The 17,396-nt window shown below is 40.8% G+C and overlaps 1 protein-coding gene across 1 annotated transcript in view; it reads left to right on the top strand.

The window, feature by feature from the left end:
• The window catches only part of LOC145391856 (zwei Ig domain protein zig-8-like), a 161,381-nt gene that overhangs the window by 126,251 nt on the left and 17,734 nt on the right, over window positions 1-17,396 (top strand). Inside the window, exons 2-4 of the mRNA XM_080266347.1 lie at window positions 700-873; window positions 4,226-4,436; window positions 16,921-17,128. Coding sequence (XP_080122473.1) covers window positions 700-873; window positions 4,226-4,436; window positions 16,921-17,128 — 593 coding nt within the window. The remainder of the gene's footprint in view (window positions 1-699; window positions 874-4,225; window positions 4,437-16,920; window positions 17,129-17,396) is intronic.

Raw genomic sequence — 17,396 nt, 5'->3', positions numbered from 1 at the left:
GAATGCTATATTCTAATCCCCTCTTTTCAAGAAGTATCTCCTGATCTGCATAGTACTGTCTAAGATAAAAACCATGAAATTAAGACGCTGCCATGGTGAACGTGTTGATGCGTGCGTGAGAGCGGGTGTTTCAGTTTTGGTTTTCATTAGCACAGCTACGAAATACTTCATAGTCAAATTAGTGGGTATACCGAAGTGAAAAATAAAAGAAAGAAAAAAATATATATAATCAGAGCAATTTACTAGTGTGGAGATTTGATTATCATATAGTCAAGAATAAGTTTATTGCCTTGCATTATATTTTGTCTCGTTTATTTTATTAGAGTTACTTCTAAAAGACTATATTCTGTTTGAAAGAGAATACTCATAATCTCTCAGGCAGAAATATATACAAATGGAACGTACGAATCTGGAGCTGTTGTCGTTGAGCTCCAGGCCCATGTGGACGTGACCCTGGTCAACTGCAGGCTGAAGTTGTCCTTTTCCAGTAGTCCATTATACTCCTTTGGGAGATACAGAAGGTGAGGGACGTTTGAGTAATCGGGTACCTTCACCATCCAGTTTAATTGGTGCCACTGCCTGAAGGCGTCCCTCTCCTGCACCTTCCACGAGCTAAAACAAAGTAAACAAACAAAATGCGTCACCGGATTTAATAGGTTTCAGATTCTTTATTTATACTTTCTCCCTCCAACCCCACAGAGCACAAGCGGCAATAACCGTCTGGAGCGAGCACCCCCCTCCCGACCAGCGCCAAGGTGGGACCAACCCCTCCTGAGGCCACAGTTCGACAACAGCAGCAGCAACAGGGTGGTGGCAGCTGCTGGCAGAACTGCTTTTCTTCACTGCCTCGTCAAACACCTTGGGAATCGTGTAGTAAGTAGAAAAATAAATAAATAAAGCATCTGGTTTACGTAATCATCAGGTTAGTACCAAAATCGGCTGGCCTCTGTAAATGATTGGTTGTCTAACACTGATCTGTTTTCAGTCATCTGGTTACTATTAAATTGGTCTTTATTCATCGACTCAATATTATCTTGCTGAAATCGTCTTGTTAGTGCTTCAGTCGCCCAGTTCAAACCGCATGGTAAGAATCAGTGCTCAATTGGAATCAACTTAAAGGTCACAAATCAACACCAACCGTAACAGCAGGGAGGTGGGTAGAGCGTGAAGGACGTTCTTAACTGTCTTTTCAGATATACTGGCAATGACATGTTTACTACAGAAATCATCTGGTTTTGTTTTCAGTTCTCTAGTGCGAGTAGTTAGGAAGATACTTCAGTTCTAGGGTTAATATTTCAATAGTCTGATCAGGGAAATTTCATCTGGCCTATGATCTAGTTAATTCTAGTCCTCGTTCCTACATTTCCCTACAAGGAAATGCTTTGTTTATTCCCTTCCTTCTACGTGTTGATTGTTCTAACCGACGCTTGATATCATTACCTCAAGCCCAAACCTCTGAACTGATTAACCTGAAAATTGCTACAGTGCATTTACTCATAACGGACTAGTAATCCCTACCCCCTTTTCAGCTTAGTTGATGGCCAAGTGTTGTCAGACTGGAAGGTAATTTTGACTGGCAGTTAAAGAGTGTCGTCACTTCTTCATAACTACAGCTCACCGAATTCCATACACCAATGACTAAGTTTTCAAGTTGTGGGAGTTGCTCAGTTCCATCACATGAAAGCAAAGCAGTTATATAAGTATTCATGTGACGCATTTTAAGATTTTGTTTTTCGTTATGGGTGCTTTATTATTTTATAGTACAAAACAGTATATAAAGTCGAGCTGGAAATAATTAAAAGACAACTACAGAACCACGAGACGATAATACAAAGATCTCAAAAAACACTTGTTCTAATTCCAATTGCAGTAGCGATACGAGACCAGTTTGATTCGAACGTGCCGTCAACCTGCTTATTTTTCTATTCTTTTCATCTATCTATCTATCTATTGCCACACTTCTCAATTCCGTAAGGCTTACGGAGTGGCCACAAACAAATCGCCTCCATGTCGCACTGTCCAACGCTATTTCACTGCCATTCTTTTCATATGAATTGTTAATACAAGTGGATACATTTCCCGTATTTATCTGTTAGAAGCAAACTTTGAGAAATGCCATGATTTTGCTCACTTAAGTTGCCTTTAAGGTTTTGTTTTGTTTTTCTCCTTGAACAGATATGAATGGAACTTGCCTTTAATTTTTTTTTTTTTTTTTTTTTTTTTTGTAAGACTGTTATGCCTTTATTTGTCCTTAGTACCAAATTATGCAATGGTTATATAATGGCTGCGATACCAAACACCAGTGACTAGATTTCTCTCAAGTTTGGTTTTTTGATCATGGGTCTATTATTGCTATTATTATTACTGTTATTATTATCATTATTATTATTATTATTGTTATTATTATTATCATTTACATTTCATTCAAAGCTGTTTTTTTTTTTTTTTTTTTTTTTTTTACTTGTCCGACTCTGGGCAAAGGCTTCAGGGCCTACATCTCGGTGGCAGTGACCTATCCCAAGGCCCAGTAGTCCTCCTACACCTCCACATGTCACCACTTCGGCGCTAACACCCACCGTCCATATTGAATACATGCTAGGGCTGTCTCATACAGGACTGGTGTATTGGTATTAGCGGGGGTATTTCTACGACATGTCGGAGGGTCATCTGGTAGATCAGGAAAGTCTGCTTTTAGGAAATTCAAATCCTTAAACTGTTCCCTGCCCAAGCCGGGATTCGATCCTGGGTCCATTCGGACTACAGGCCGCCTCTCTACCGATTCAGCCACCGCCTCTCCCAAATATAAACCTTTTCAAATTTCATTAAGCTCAGTAAATCCCCCAAATACTTGATATAAATCACAAAACTCTGGTCATTCCAAGTATAATAAAAATATCATTAAGTACATTAGTGTTGTGCTGTGATCACACTGCCGCTTCGAGCATGCAATTATCATGAAAAACAGCAGACTATCATTGCTTAAAAAATTAGCCATGAAACTTTTGCCACATTAAACTTACATTCCCGTAGCTGTTTGAACACCAGTTACCATGATTTTTTTCCACCAGGCTGAGCTGTGTGTGTGTTGTATGTTGTGAAAGTTTTAATTAAATCAGGTGAAACAAACATGAGGAAAATAACATACCAACACAGAAATATATATGAAAAGGGGGGATCAGTTTTTGAAGTACAAATTAGCATAACGTTGCTTTTATGAACACTAATGACAATAATGATCAGTAAAAAAAAGTGAATAATTAAAACAATCTATGCATGGCTAAGGACAAAATTGCAGGCAACTATTGATATCTAAGACGTAAATGAGGACACTGTAGGACTTCCTCATTCCAGGGGTCTACTGCCGCAATTAAAAAAAAAAAAAAAAACGAAAAGTCGTATATATAGCAGTTTATTCAGTCAGATAGATGCAATACTTACAAAATACGAATAAGGAAATTAAGAGAACCACTGCGTGTCTTTTGGTCACAAGTTACACGAATTCTTTTAATGCATTATAGAGTTATTTAAATGTGTCATACGGCTTGAAATGCGTCCGTGGTATGTAATTCAGCTACAGTAATATTACTGTCTAAGAAGATTTTAGCCTTTTTTTTTTTGGGGGGGGGGGGAGGATAGAGTATCACTTTAACGTTTGGTCCTTCAGTTTACTCTTGTTCTCGTTAACAGGAGACGATCAAGCCTGCTAAAGGGAAACCTACTGCACCTCCGTCCAAATGATATACTATTTATATTGTCTACGTATGGATGCATCATAGTTAGTGTGTAATAATAACTCTAACCAGATATGGGCTATAAGGGTTTGCATCCAAGGGTTGTTTGTTGTTGTTTGCTTAGTTAATACCACAGAGGGACGAGTGACTGGCCTCTTTCACCTTTAATGTCTGGACTGATTAGCCTAGCTTTGTACCCCCACGTTCCAAATTGGTCAGTATAAGGCCAGAAGATGGATTGATGACTGGGTATTGTCTATACTACTTTCACCTAACTGGACCCAGATTTTCGTCCTTTTGTAGCTTCTTTCATACAGCTCCGTGACAAACAATGAAAGTGCTACAATCCCACATTCTTGCCATAGAGCTTCTTCTTGGCCAGCATCATGTTCAAGTTTTCATCTATTATCATAACTCAGTATTCAGTATGGAGAAATGGCAAAATTAGACCATGTTAGGGTAAAAAGAGTATTGTTATTTTGTCTCAATTATAGGTAACATGGATGCGTCACCAAGACGTGCAGGTGTTGACGGCAGGGCTCTTCACGTACACGACAGACCAACGCTTCTCTGCACTACACTCTGAGGGCTCTGATGACTGGACTCTACGCCTCGCCCAAGCCAAGGTGTCAGACTCAGGTACCTACGAGTGTCAGGTGTCAACAGAGCCGAAGATATCCAGGGCCTTCACTCTTCATGTTGTCGGTGAGTTGGACTGGGGACTAAGGAAGCGTCTTTTTTATATTCTCCGATTGCTTCCTACCGACGTTGTATCCTGTCTTCCATGTTTCTCATCCACCCCCTGGACGTCAGATGGTAACCTTCCTTTTAATACTCTGTTGGGCACTTCATATTGCTATCACATTAAAATACTTCACATAACACCTTCCATCGTCGTGACCAGCAGGGAACCGTCTGAGAACTTTTGCTTATGATCGTACACTCGAGGAAAGTTCTGCCTTATACACCTGCCTGCCAGTTCGGACTATTATGCGTGAGACAACCACTAGTGAAGCAGCAACCAGACACGCAAATGCCTGGTACCATTGTGTGACAGGGGAAAGGATAAGGGAGGAGGAAGGCGGGGGGAGCTGATAGTCCCTTTCCCCTCTCTCTTCCATCCTCATCCTTCTCACACAGTTACCCGATAGATGAATGTTGGCTATTGCTTCGCTACCACTTGTCTCACATTTGCTGTTTTGAAGTGGTGAGCTAGTGTATAACGGTGAACTTTCCTCGGGACTATTTTACTTAACTTTGGAAGTGTGTCTCATGTTGAAGTATCTCATATTGGAGGAGTCAGTGAAGGATATATCTAAACGCTCCTCTTGAAGTTTCTCTCAGTTCAGTATAATCGCCTGGATATACTATAGCCAAAATTGACAGGAAAAACAAAATCCGTGAAGGAGTTAACTCTTTCAGTGCCATGGACGCAGTTGGGTATTTATTTTAGATTATATTCTGGTCCCCTTTTTCAGGTTAGGAGATTCTATCATTTACAAGGATTAATCGAGACAGTTTTCAACCTCTCATCTACTAGAACAATTGTCTACTGATCAAAGCCTTCTTGTAGTAGCCTGTGTAAAATAATGCAATACTGTATCCATAGAAGGCAAGATCAATGTAACTACCTAACCACTCTAAATCGGTATATTTCTTCATATGCCCTGTTAATATTATTCTTATGTTCCTTATGGAATTTATGTCCATATAAAGTCATCAATAACATACACGAGAAGACTAAGGTGGAGTAAGTAAAATAAATATCTAAGGCAGAGGTTGTACAGAGCCTTGTGCGCTGTCGAGAACACTGTCTTTTATTCTTTTTCGTCGGGAATGTGTGTTCCATAAGAATGGGATTATTTTTTGTGTGTTCACATATCTAGGAGAATACCTGATCTTCCGTTCCCTAATGCCAACCAATCCTCTTACCTGCTACAGACATTCATATATCCCTGTGTGTAGGGTTGCTTAAGTAGGAAGTAAAATGAACAAAATTTATACTGGAGGGAAGTATCATTAGGAAGAGAGTGAAAAAAATCTTTCCTTCCAGTAAGTGAAGTAAAGTGAAAGGCAGTCATACATTCTAATATATAGTAAGTCTGATCCAAAACTATTAAAAACTGTATATATAAAGTTTTTTCCATTGTTTTACTGGGAATTTAGAAGGAAATGGGGTAAACATTATCTTACGTCTTCGTGTAGGTGAGTTTAGTCAGGTAACGTCATTAACCAGGCCAGTAGTTTATTGCGTGAAGTGTACATCCATAAGTCTCTGATGTTATATTTGGTTGAGTTGTGAAGGACAGTTTAGGGGTTACTCTGGTATATCGTTCATTATATATTGGTAACAGATGATGTGATGGAGGGATGGTGTGGTGAGTTATATGAGAGAGGGGGATATAAGCTGGAGGGATTTTAGACATATGGTAGGGAACAGGGAAATTTGTCTGTGGCCAGCTCTGAAGGGACTCATGCGTGTGGCTGTAGATAGATAGATAGATAGACAGGTAGATAGATAGATACATAGTCTGACCACCTTAATTGGACTAGATTTTTGTCCTTTTCCAGCATTCATTGTATACCGTAGTTCAGTGGTACAGTCGCCAAACTTTCCACCTGGTCCACCTAGCAGCGAGAGGTGGGTAACCGGTGCTGGCAACAGTGTATCTGTTTGTTCGTGTGTACATGCTCGACGAAAGTTCGGATCATCAACTCTCGTCTTCCGTAGTGAACTTGAGAGTTCATCCCTATATTCAGTCGACAATTTTTAGCCGATAGAAATTCAAAGGAACTTCTTGAAAGTATTGGATAACGCGAGTATTGAAACTGCATCCTTACATATATCACATATTTATAAACGTGTTCTTTTTCATTATTACATCATAAACCCATGGCTAAAAATTGTCTACTGAATATTGGGGGGATGAACTGTCGTGTGACCGGCCTTGCGGTAGAAAAATAGATACCGGTGTCTGAATGTTTTTTTTTTTATTTCGCCAGTCCTGGGCCAGTCTCGATTAAACCTATTGAAATACCATTCTTGATCCCAGACATGATTAGATAAGTTAGGTCATTAATCGTTACAGGATTACTCATTGGGCGGATATTGATTTAAACTAAGTAGGAGAGATAGGAACTGTAGATGTCGGAGGTTGAAACCCGTTCGTTGAGGCAGAAGACTGCCTCGAGTCACCCAGTCATGAGTCCTTTCGTTAACAATACAAAACTTAAGCATCTCGTCACTTAATCATTGCGTGGATTACTGCGCTTGCAATGCAAACACGACAATTGTTTTAAGAGTTGATATATATTAAATATGTGAAACAGTACTGTGGGTGACGTGGTAGCTAACGCTTCCGCCAGCTGATCCGTGTAACGTGGTTCCACCCCCGTCAGGAGAGATTGGTTTCTCCTATTAATCACCAAGCCCTTATCTTATGACCTAGGTCTTAGCAGCAGCCAGTCAGCAACTAACATCACATATCCTTGCACCCCGGGCCTCGGTGACGGGTGCTAAAGCGCCTAGGTTTGTGGGATTAAAAAAATAAATAAATAAATAAAGTATTCCCAGCCTTTAATGATAATTTCTTATTCGTTATGTTGCATTTACCAATGACATAAGTAATATCACAGGCAATGGTGATATAAATGTCCCAACAATTCATGAATCAACAGCAATTGTGTTTAAATTGACTTGAAGCTTTTGCATGCTGTGATGGAGAGGTGGTGTCTTCATCTTGCTATAATGTGAGATAATGTTGTTCGGTGAATAATCGATGAGCGTGTAAATGTGTGACCTCACACATAAGCGGCACCGCTCACAATCAGTTTTCCTTGTAATGTGTAATACAGTCATTCGTTAGATGAATGGACTATGAAGGTGTGCTGTAATGACCACAGTCATACGAAATATGATAAGGTAAGTCATTATCATAGCTAATATAATAGCCACATTCGACAACAGTATGCATAAACTCTTTGCCTGTTGAGGTGACAGTATTTTAACCTCCTACCCCTTCGTGGTGCACCACAGAACACATATGAACATCTACCAGAAGTACTACCAACGAGGAAATAAGCAACTGTTAACAGTGTCTGAACATCATCCTAATGTTTATTGGTTAATGTCATTCATGATATGAATTTGACAGTTAATCTTACTTGTAATTGGACGTAGATGTTAGGTAAATGCATTCCTCTTTAACTTATACTGATAATGGTATCAAGTGATAACCCTGTGAAATGGAATTACTGATATAACGAGAGAGAGAGAGAGAGAGAGAGAGAAAGGCTTGGAGCGATTCCAGTATATAGTGCATTAACATGTTATTGTAACAATGTAAAAACAACATAGAAAATAAAATCTTTAGTATTGTTAAGAATGCAGATATTTAGTAGAACGCTAATGGATCTGAAAAACTAGTTCAGCAGTTATTATCACTGGCGGTATGAAAAACGTATCCCCCCCCCCCATCCCCGTCCGGCGCCTGCCCTGGCCTTTACTATGCCAAGCTCCCCCCTTAAGCAGTTCTCCCACCGGCTCGACCAGTTCCAGGAAACCGGTGGCATGGAGTTGTTGCGTGCCACAGGTTGCACGGACTATGGCAAAATAAGTATAGTATATTATATATTATTGTAATACATATAATAGTATATATTTATATGACAATATTATATATATTGCCTTATTATAAAATTAATATAGCCATATTTATTTGGCCTTGGTCAGCGCGACCTGTGACATAACAATTTTCCGTGCGATCATTTTCATGCAACTGGCTGAGCCGATGGGAGAGCCACCTTACTCCTGACACATTTTTCCCCGCACCCAACTCCGTACCCAGCCATCTATGGGATGAACTCTGACTCTGACGGAGGTTCACTACGGACGAAGAGAGTTGATGATCCGAACTTTCGTCGAGCATGTACACAAGAACACTGTTGCCAGCACCCGTTACCCACCTCTCGCGGCTAGGTGGCCCAGGTGGAAAGTTTGGCGACTGTACATACAACACTATGGTTTCATATTCTTTCCATCGCACTTCTTCGTGACTAGCACCATACTCTGGTACAAACTTCTTGCTACAGCTCAATATTTAATGCAAAATATTGGTGTTCAGGTCAAAATAAAGTGGAAGGTACATACAACGAATACATAGGGTCGTCCATCTCTAATGCTCCTCTTCCTCTCAGTCCGGTGATTCTCGTGTGTTTCCCGGGGCGGCTCACTCAACGTTATCACTGTCTGTCCTGCATTATTAGTTCATTTCCTACACACACTGTCACACCCACGCCCACACCAGCGGGCTGTGCCGTTCCCTAACACATAACATACCGCTACCGGGGTTTCGATCTGTGCGTTATTTTGGACTATCTTGTATAGAAAATAATAATGATGATGATAATAACAATAATAATCATCATCATCATCATCATCATCATCATCATCATCATTATCCCCATGCGTTACCTAATGTGTCCTGTAGATTCTGCAGCACGATACGGATAATAATATGTTGATGGTAAAGTTGATGTCGATAAATATGTCAATAATGTTGGCGATGACGATGACGCTGATGACTAAAACGTTGCCGATGTTGTGTAGATGTCGATGATGATGCTAATGTTAAAGGTAATGTTAATGATGATGTTTATTTTGACGCTGATTTTCATGCTGATATTAGTGATGAAGATGACATTGGCGATAAGGACAACGACGAGAAGGAGTATGATGATGATGATGATGATGATGATGATGGTGTGAGTGAATGTGAATATCGGGGAATCGCTCAGTTGCCTGTGCCCTCAATTAGAATCAACAATGCAATACAATTTTCTCTCTGATTTGGAACTCCGGCCAGCGCTCGCCACAGAGAATATTCCTCTCCTAATTAGTGTCTCTCGCATCTGATTCTCTCTCTCTCTCTGTCTCTTCTCCTTTCTCTCTGCTTTTCTCCTCCTTTTTCCCCTACATTTAACCTTTCATTCCGAGTACGTCTTTTTCGCGTCAAGTCTGGCTCCTACGACTCACTCTCAGTTGAATAAAATCACCTGATGTTAACTGGAAGAGGATACTTAAGTTTTTCTACCATGAAGAGTTAATGCTACCCGGATAACACTCTCAGGCTCCTATAACTCACTCTAAGCTTAGTAGAACATATGGGGACGCCAAGAAGAGAGTACTAGAGTTGTCCCGACCGTGCAAGAGTTAATAAGACCACCAAGAGACGATTTTACATAACTTAAGAAGGACGTATAGTTGTGAATGGGGTTGGTGAACGCCTTATCTAAGAATACATAGCAGTGAAGAGGTTAGTCTATCCTAATTTTCGTCTCTGACTTTTGGGTTTTCCTTCAAGTATAAATGTTCATCCAGTCATCCTGCATCATATAGCATAATTCAGTACCTTTATTCCATTGACCTACATTATTTTTATTATAAACCAGCTGCCAATAAAAGATTATTACATATCACTTTGGGGAGGTGTATTGCAGCAACGGGGTTAGTATAAAAAATCTCTCCTGAACTGTGTAAAAACGTCATATTATAACAAGAATAGACGATAAATCCCCACCTCCTCGTGCCTCTTTCTCTGCCTCCTCCCTCCTCATCCCTATTTTTACTTTCCGCCCCCTCTCTTCTCCCTTCTTCCTCCTCCTCCTACTTATACCGTTTCCTCTTTCGTCTCATCCCTCTGGTTTCTTCCCCTCCCCCCTCTTATCCCCCTTCCCTCTCCTCCTAATACATAACTCCTCCTGTCTCTCCTCATTCCTCTCTTCCCCGTTCCCTTCCCTCACCCTTCTTCTCTCCCCTACCCACCTCTTCTTCTCTCTCCTCATCCTCCTCTTCCACTTTCTCCTCCCTCGCCCATATCCTCTTCCCTCTCCTCCTCCTCCTGTCTCTTTTCATCCACCTTTTCCCCTTCCTCCTCTCTTTTCCTCCTCCTCATCCCTCTCCACTGTCTCCCCTCTATTAATCCCTCTCTTTCTCTCTCTCCTCATCCTTCTTCCTCTTTCCCCTCCCTCTTTTCCTCCATCCTCCGCCCTCTCCCTCTCTTCATCTCTCTCATTATTTCCCTCTTCCCCTTCCCCATCCCTCCCTTTCTCTCTTTTCCTCTCGTTTCCTCCCCCTCATCCCCCTTCCTCTCTCTCTCCTCTCTTTACTAATTCCTGTTATCAGCTTAGCATCAGTAGTGTGCGGATTAATGGAAACAATCATAAGAGATAAAAGTTAATTATATAGAAATTGATATAATCAGATATAATTAAAGACTCGCAGCATTGATTCAGACATCGACGCTCATTTTTAACAAACTTACTGGACTTCTTCCATGATGTTTACAAATCATATGACGACTCAAGAGCAGTAGATATTATAAACTGCCTCACTTTTAATAAAGCATTTGACACTGTCCTTCACAAGTATCTCGTAAGCAAAATAGAAGCCCATGGAATAGAAGGAAATACACAGAAATGGTTACAAGACTGGTTTTCAGGCAGAAAACAACGAGTTGTGATAAGCGGAAAGGAATCCAAATGGCGTAATGTGATGAATGGCGTTCCCCAGGACTCAGTACTTGGACCGATACTTTTTATTATCTACATAAACGACACAGATGAGGGTTTAAAATATAAAATATCCATATTTGTAGACGATACTGAAATAACCAATAAAGTAACCACAACGGTACATTGGCAGCAGTTACAAAATGACCAGTACTTTGGCAAGTTTGGCAGAAAAATGACAGATGAAATTCAACATAGAAAAATGCAAAGTACTTCATATTAGAAATAAAAACGTCCATGCGAATTGCAAAATGAACAATATCCAGTTATTACGTACAGACAATGAAAAGGATCTTAGTGTGATAATACCAAATGAGAGAACCGAGTAAGCACTGCGCCGAGGAGATTAAAATTGGAAACAAGTTGGTGGGATTTATTGGAAGGACTTCAGAGTTTAAATAGGAAAAAGACATACTTGCCTTGTACAACTCGCTGGTGCACCCCTATCTCGAGTATTGTGTGCAGTTCTGGTCTCCATACCACAGACAGGACGTAGAAAAATAAAGAAAATGCAGCTAAGAATCACAAAAATGATAACACGACTGAGAAACAAGCCATATGAGGAACGCCTTAAAGAACTTAATTATTTAACCTAACGAAACGCTGGTTAAGAGGTGACCGTATTGAGGTTTTCAAAATCATGAAGGGATATGATAACTTAGACATGAATAAACATTTTGAAATAGACCGGTCGAGCCAGACCAGGAGTAATGGTTGCAAAATTATAGGAAAGAGTTTCCAATCCCATGAAGCAAAACGCTTCTTGAACAGTCTTAAATATTTGGAAGATTACCCTATGATATCTTGAACAGTATCTCAGTTAAGACATTTTAAAACAAAATAGACAAGTTCTTGCACAAGAATCCTCAGCTGACTGTTTCTGTCCGAAAAATATACTTCTACCAGCTATGCGTATGTTTTTCCCCCTCCTGTCTACAAGACACTCCGTAAACTTAAAGTACCCGTACATAGCATCGCGTCGCGTCATTATATATTTCTCAATTTATTAAATGCAAATAAAGTACTATAAGCACACAGAAGGATATGCACAGATGGCCCTAAGTTAATGGTCACTACTCTTACTTTCGACCTGTGATGGGGTGTGAATCACTGAGGGTCCCTGTTATTTATGTGACCACCATCGTGATTTTTTTTAATGTATCAGGGGTCATTGCTTCAGGAAGTAACTTGTGTATTTCTTCCGCATGGGAAAGTTCCTTGTCGCAGTGAATTGAACTGAGCTGCGGCCTGATTAACTGCTGTTTTCCTTAAAAGCGTCAGGCAAGGCTGCTACACCACCCCTGAATATCCACACTGTGCATATTCTACACTGTTTCTACAGACGCCCCGTTATCTCAGTGTACGCGTACATAATCTAATGCCTTATTTATTTATTTATTTATTTGATTATTTATTTCGCTATGTTAATTTCTCTTCCAAATAGTTTATAGATAAAGTGTTACCGGGATACAATGTAACTTATCCTTTTCAGTCTTTCCTGTGAAATTTCCAGGTCAGATTTTCCATGCTGCATGCAGGTCCTTCTCACTTTTTCCTGTCAGTTTTAACTGAAGGGTTTGGAGGCGTGGGGAGCCTTCTATCTTTACTATCCTTATCCTTCAGCATGTGAATTAGATCTCGTAGTCATAGTCTACTCTGTAACAAGCAGCCTTGAAAGGACCATAAGCTCTGTTGCTGTTTGCTTTCCTTTGTATTCCTTTGTATTCTTCCTTTCTGTCCTCATCCTTCTTCCTCTTTCACCACCCTTTCTTCTCCTTTACCCTCCCTCATTCCCCTCCTCTGTCTTCCTCTTTCCCCTCCCTCATCTCTCTCCTCTCTCTTCCTCTCTCTTTTCGCTCTCCTCTTCCCCTTCCATCTCCCCTTCCTCCTTTCTTTCCCTCGTCCTCATTCCCCTTCCTCTACTCGCTAGTAATCCCTATCTTCCCCTCATACTTTTTCCTCTCTCTCCTCATCCCTTTCTTTCCCTTCCCCTCCTCGTCACCCTTCTCCTCCCACACCGTCTTCACTTCCACCTCCTCGGTAAATTTCGGAATGGACAAAAATGGAACAAAGTGAAAAGAAAGACTGAAGAAAATAAATGAAAAAAAAAAAAAAAAAACGAAGTGATTCAGTAGAGGAGATGTATTTATAGAGCACATGCAAACAAGAGGGGAGGGATGGAGAGAGAATGAGTGAAGGAGGGAGAGAAAGGGAGAGAAGGAGAGAGAGGGAAAAAGGGGAGAGAAGAGAGGAGAGAGAAATGAGGATGGAGTGGAAAGGAACAGAAAGGAAAAATGATGGGACAAGGGGGAATTGAGAGGAAAGGAGAGATGAGAGATAGGAGAAGGAAGAAAAAGTAAGGGGAAGGGAGAGAAGATAAAAAATAAATCAAGAGGGAGAAGGGAGAAGGAAGGGAGAAAAAGCGAGGGGAGAGGAATGGGTTGTTGGTAAAAATGAAAGATAGAGTTAGAGATATAGAAAGAGTATGATAGGAAAATAACACAACTAACTCCCCCCAGAATTATATATTACTCTTATTTAGATTGAAAACATGGCATAAAGCACAGTTGGTGGAGCTGATTAAAATACAAGCGTATTATTTATCATGCACAATGTCATTAAGTGGGAATATGAAAAGAGTATGCTGTATATGCGTAGTGGATGAAAAATAGTTAAATTAGTGCAATAATAAATTCATTGACAGATAGACAAATTGATCAGACAGACAGACAGACAAAAGACCAGGAAAGAATGGTAAAAAGGTGGCCTGAGGTGAAAGGAAAGGAAGAGGAATGGAGGGGGAGGAAGGGAAGAGAAACGGAGGATGGACACTAAAACAGAAGGAAATAATGAAACAGAGAAGTGAGTGGAGGAGAGAAGTATGGATAGGAAGGTCCACGTTGTGGAATGAGGGAAGAAAGATACAAGGGTGAGGAGGGAGTGAAAGAAAAAGGGGAGAGGGAGGAAAAGAAAGAAGAGGAGAAAAAGGCAAAAAAAAAAAAAAGAAAAAAAGCTGAAACTGAAGAGAGTGGAGGGAAGACAGGAGAGAAGAAAGGAAGAAAGACATAAGAATATGTAAATAATAATAATAATAATAATAATAGTAATAGCTTTATTTCGTCAGTAACGACATAGCTAATAGTATTTATAAAACACTGTTAGTATTGTCGTGGTGCCTTTTATAAGTAAAGTGATATATATACGTGGAAGAAGGAAGGGAGGGGATAGTAAGAGGAAAATGAATAAGAGATATGAAGGAGGAAAGAAAAAAAAATGTATGTATGAGGTAGGTGTTGACGACCATCATCCACTCACATTATTTAGTGCTACGTACTTCCTTCACCATTATCATTCTTTTTCTGTGTTTGCCCTCCTCTCTTCCTATTTATCCCATCTTTCCTGTCGCTTTTTATTACTCTTATTTCCGTTTCAGGTGGCTTTACATTGAGTGACAACCAAATGGTTTCCCGTAAGCCAAGAAACCATTGACAACGCTGGGTAGTAACCATACAACCAGCGCATAGTGGTTCCCTTTGTGTCAGCAAGTGGTTTGGCGGAGGGTTAGTGTCCCCTCTCCGTAAAACAACGAACTCAGAGACAAATGGCCACCCCTTACGGGATTATGGCGTCTGTCTAAAGATAGAGATAGATGAGGTGAAACATGAAGAGGGCAGGATGAAAAAGAAAAAAAAAAAGAGGAAGCAGAAGGGAGAGAAGGGAAGGAGATGGAGAAGCAAGCGAAAGAAGTGCACGAAGAAGGGAAGTAAAGAGGAAGGGAAGGAAGAAGTAATTTGTGATGGAGATGTGAGAAGGGACGGTAGTGTGAAGCGCTAAATTGGATACATATTTGAAGAGATAAGGACGTGAAGGTAGGGATTTATTACTTCAGAAGCAAAGGGCATCAAGAAATAGGTGCACAGTATGGATGATGATGATGATGTAAATGGGTCCACGACTAACTTTCTTACATCCAGTTGCTTTTAATTTCATAAGTCTAAGTCTTGATATGAACTCAGAAATAAAGTCCAACATATTCCCAATTTCATGACATATCTTACCATTACAATAGCTGTCACCGTAATATTCAGTGATAATAGGCCACCCTCCATTTATTCATTATTGTAACCTTCCAGATTACTTAAGAATTAAAAGCAGTCTCTCAAACTCATTATCTTCTTTTAGCCTCTGCACAACCAGACGTCCTTCCCGAACAAAATGTAATTGCCTTGTAAGAGAAACACACACACACACACACACACACACACACACACACACACACACACACACACACACACACACACACACACACACACACACACACACACACACACACACACACACACACACACACACACACACACACACACACACACACACACACACACCTCAGAGTCACATTTGACACTGTTACACAATACGAAGCCACACTTCACACTGACTTCCATCACGTTGTCACTACCCTCCACCTACCAGACCTCATTCTACCACACCTCACAGTTGCATCTTACAATGCCATATCTTACAAGGCCACAAAACACACACACACACACACACACACACACACACACACACACACACACACACACACACACACACACACACATACACAACGTACACTACCATATCTTATAGTACACACCTCAGAGTCACATCTCATCCTCCACACTAAACCAGGCAACACCTCATACTGCCTCGCCTCACACTGCCACACATCTCACCTTCACACGTCACTCAAACAAACTTCACACTTACATTTCACACTGCCATATTTTACAAGGCCACATCTCACATTGCCACACCTCACAGTGTTACATCTCACACTGTCATTCATCACAGTCCACACTTCACACTGTTACAGCTCGGAGTCACGCCTCGCTCTCACACCTCACCATGCCATACATGTCATTCTGCCGCACCTCGCAATGCCATAACTGGTACCACGTCTCACAATACTACGCCTCAGACAGCCATACTTCACACTGCCACACATCACACTGCCACATCTTTCATGTCACATCTTATAATGTTACATTTCACAATACCACAATTCACAACGCCACACATCAAAGTCACATATTACAGCCACACCTTACACTGCCTCACACCACGTTGTTACAGATCACACTGCTATACGTCACATTTCAACAAATCACACTACCATAGCTCACACACCACAGCATAACATCCCACACTCCCATAAGTCACACCTCACAATGCCACAGGCCACATTATAACACCTCATACTACCACATACCACATTACTGCATCTCACAATTGTAAAAGCACTCTGCCGCATATCAGTCCCATGACACACTGCCACACCTCATACTGCCACATACCCCACGGTCACATCCCACATTACCACACCTCACGTACCAAACCTTACGCTGCCTCTTTTCACAGCCTCACCTTACATTGCTACACCTCACATTACTTCACAGACATCTCTCTAACACTCAGTAACTATTTAATTTCCAAGTACTTCCCCAGATTTCTTGCAGTTTACATACAGAGGTGGCAGGAAGGATGTATGTTTTAAAGAAGGTGCACATGGTAAAAGGGAGTACCCAGTTTTCACAATACACCATATACACTACATCTGCTTATAATTTCCTTACAGAGGCGGCAGCTAGGATATCGGGACCAAAGGAGGTTCACATGGTAAGCGGTAGCAGCATCAACTTGACGTGTGAGGTTACGGGCAGCACAGAGCCTCCACAATACATCTACTGGTACCGTGGAACCACTTTGGTGAACTACAGCTCCAGGGGCGGCATCAGCGTAGTGACAGACAAGCTCTCACGCACGTCAAGGCTCATCCTCACCAGGTGCCATATTGAAGCTTTGTTGAGCGTTGACCTGTGCGTCTGAGGTTGCTTCTCTTTGGTAAAATCACAGCGTTTCATCAGTATAACTGTGTATACATTTATCTTCACCAGTCACATTTACATACGTTCTTGAGCATCCTTGATTATAGTTTTAGCTTCACGAACAATATTAACATTTTTTGAGCTGAGTTTTTGTGATATTGCTTGTTGTTGCCATTATCATAGGTCTCTTCTTTTTTGGCTTAGTTTGGTTTACCTGGGGCATTGC

Source organism: Coenobita brevimanus, chromosome 2 (assembly GCF_032717465.1).
Source record: "Coenobita brevimanus isolate Jiangsu-jjx chromosome 2, ASM3271746v2, whole genome shotgun sequence".
In the NCBI taxonomy this organism is placed as follows: Eukaryota; Metazoa; Arthropoda; class Malacostraca; order Decapoda; family Coenobitidae; genus Coenobita; species Coenobita brevimanus.
Note: the sequence above shows the minus strand (reverse complement) of the source record. Positions and strands in the feature narration are given on the sequence as shown.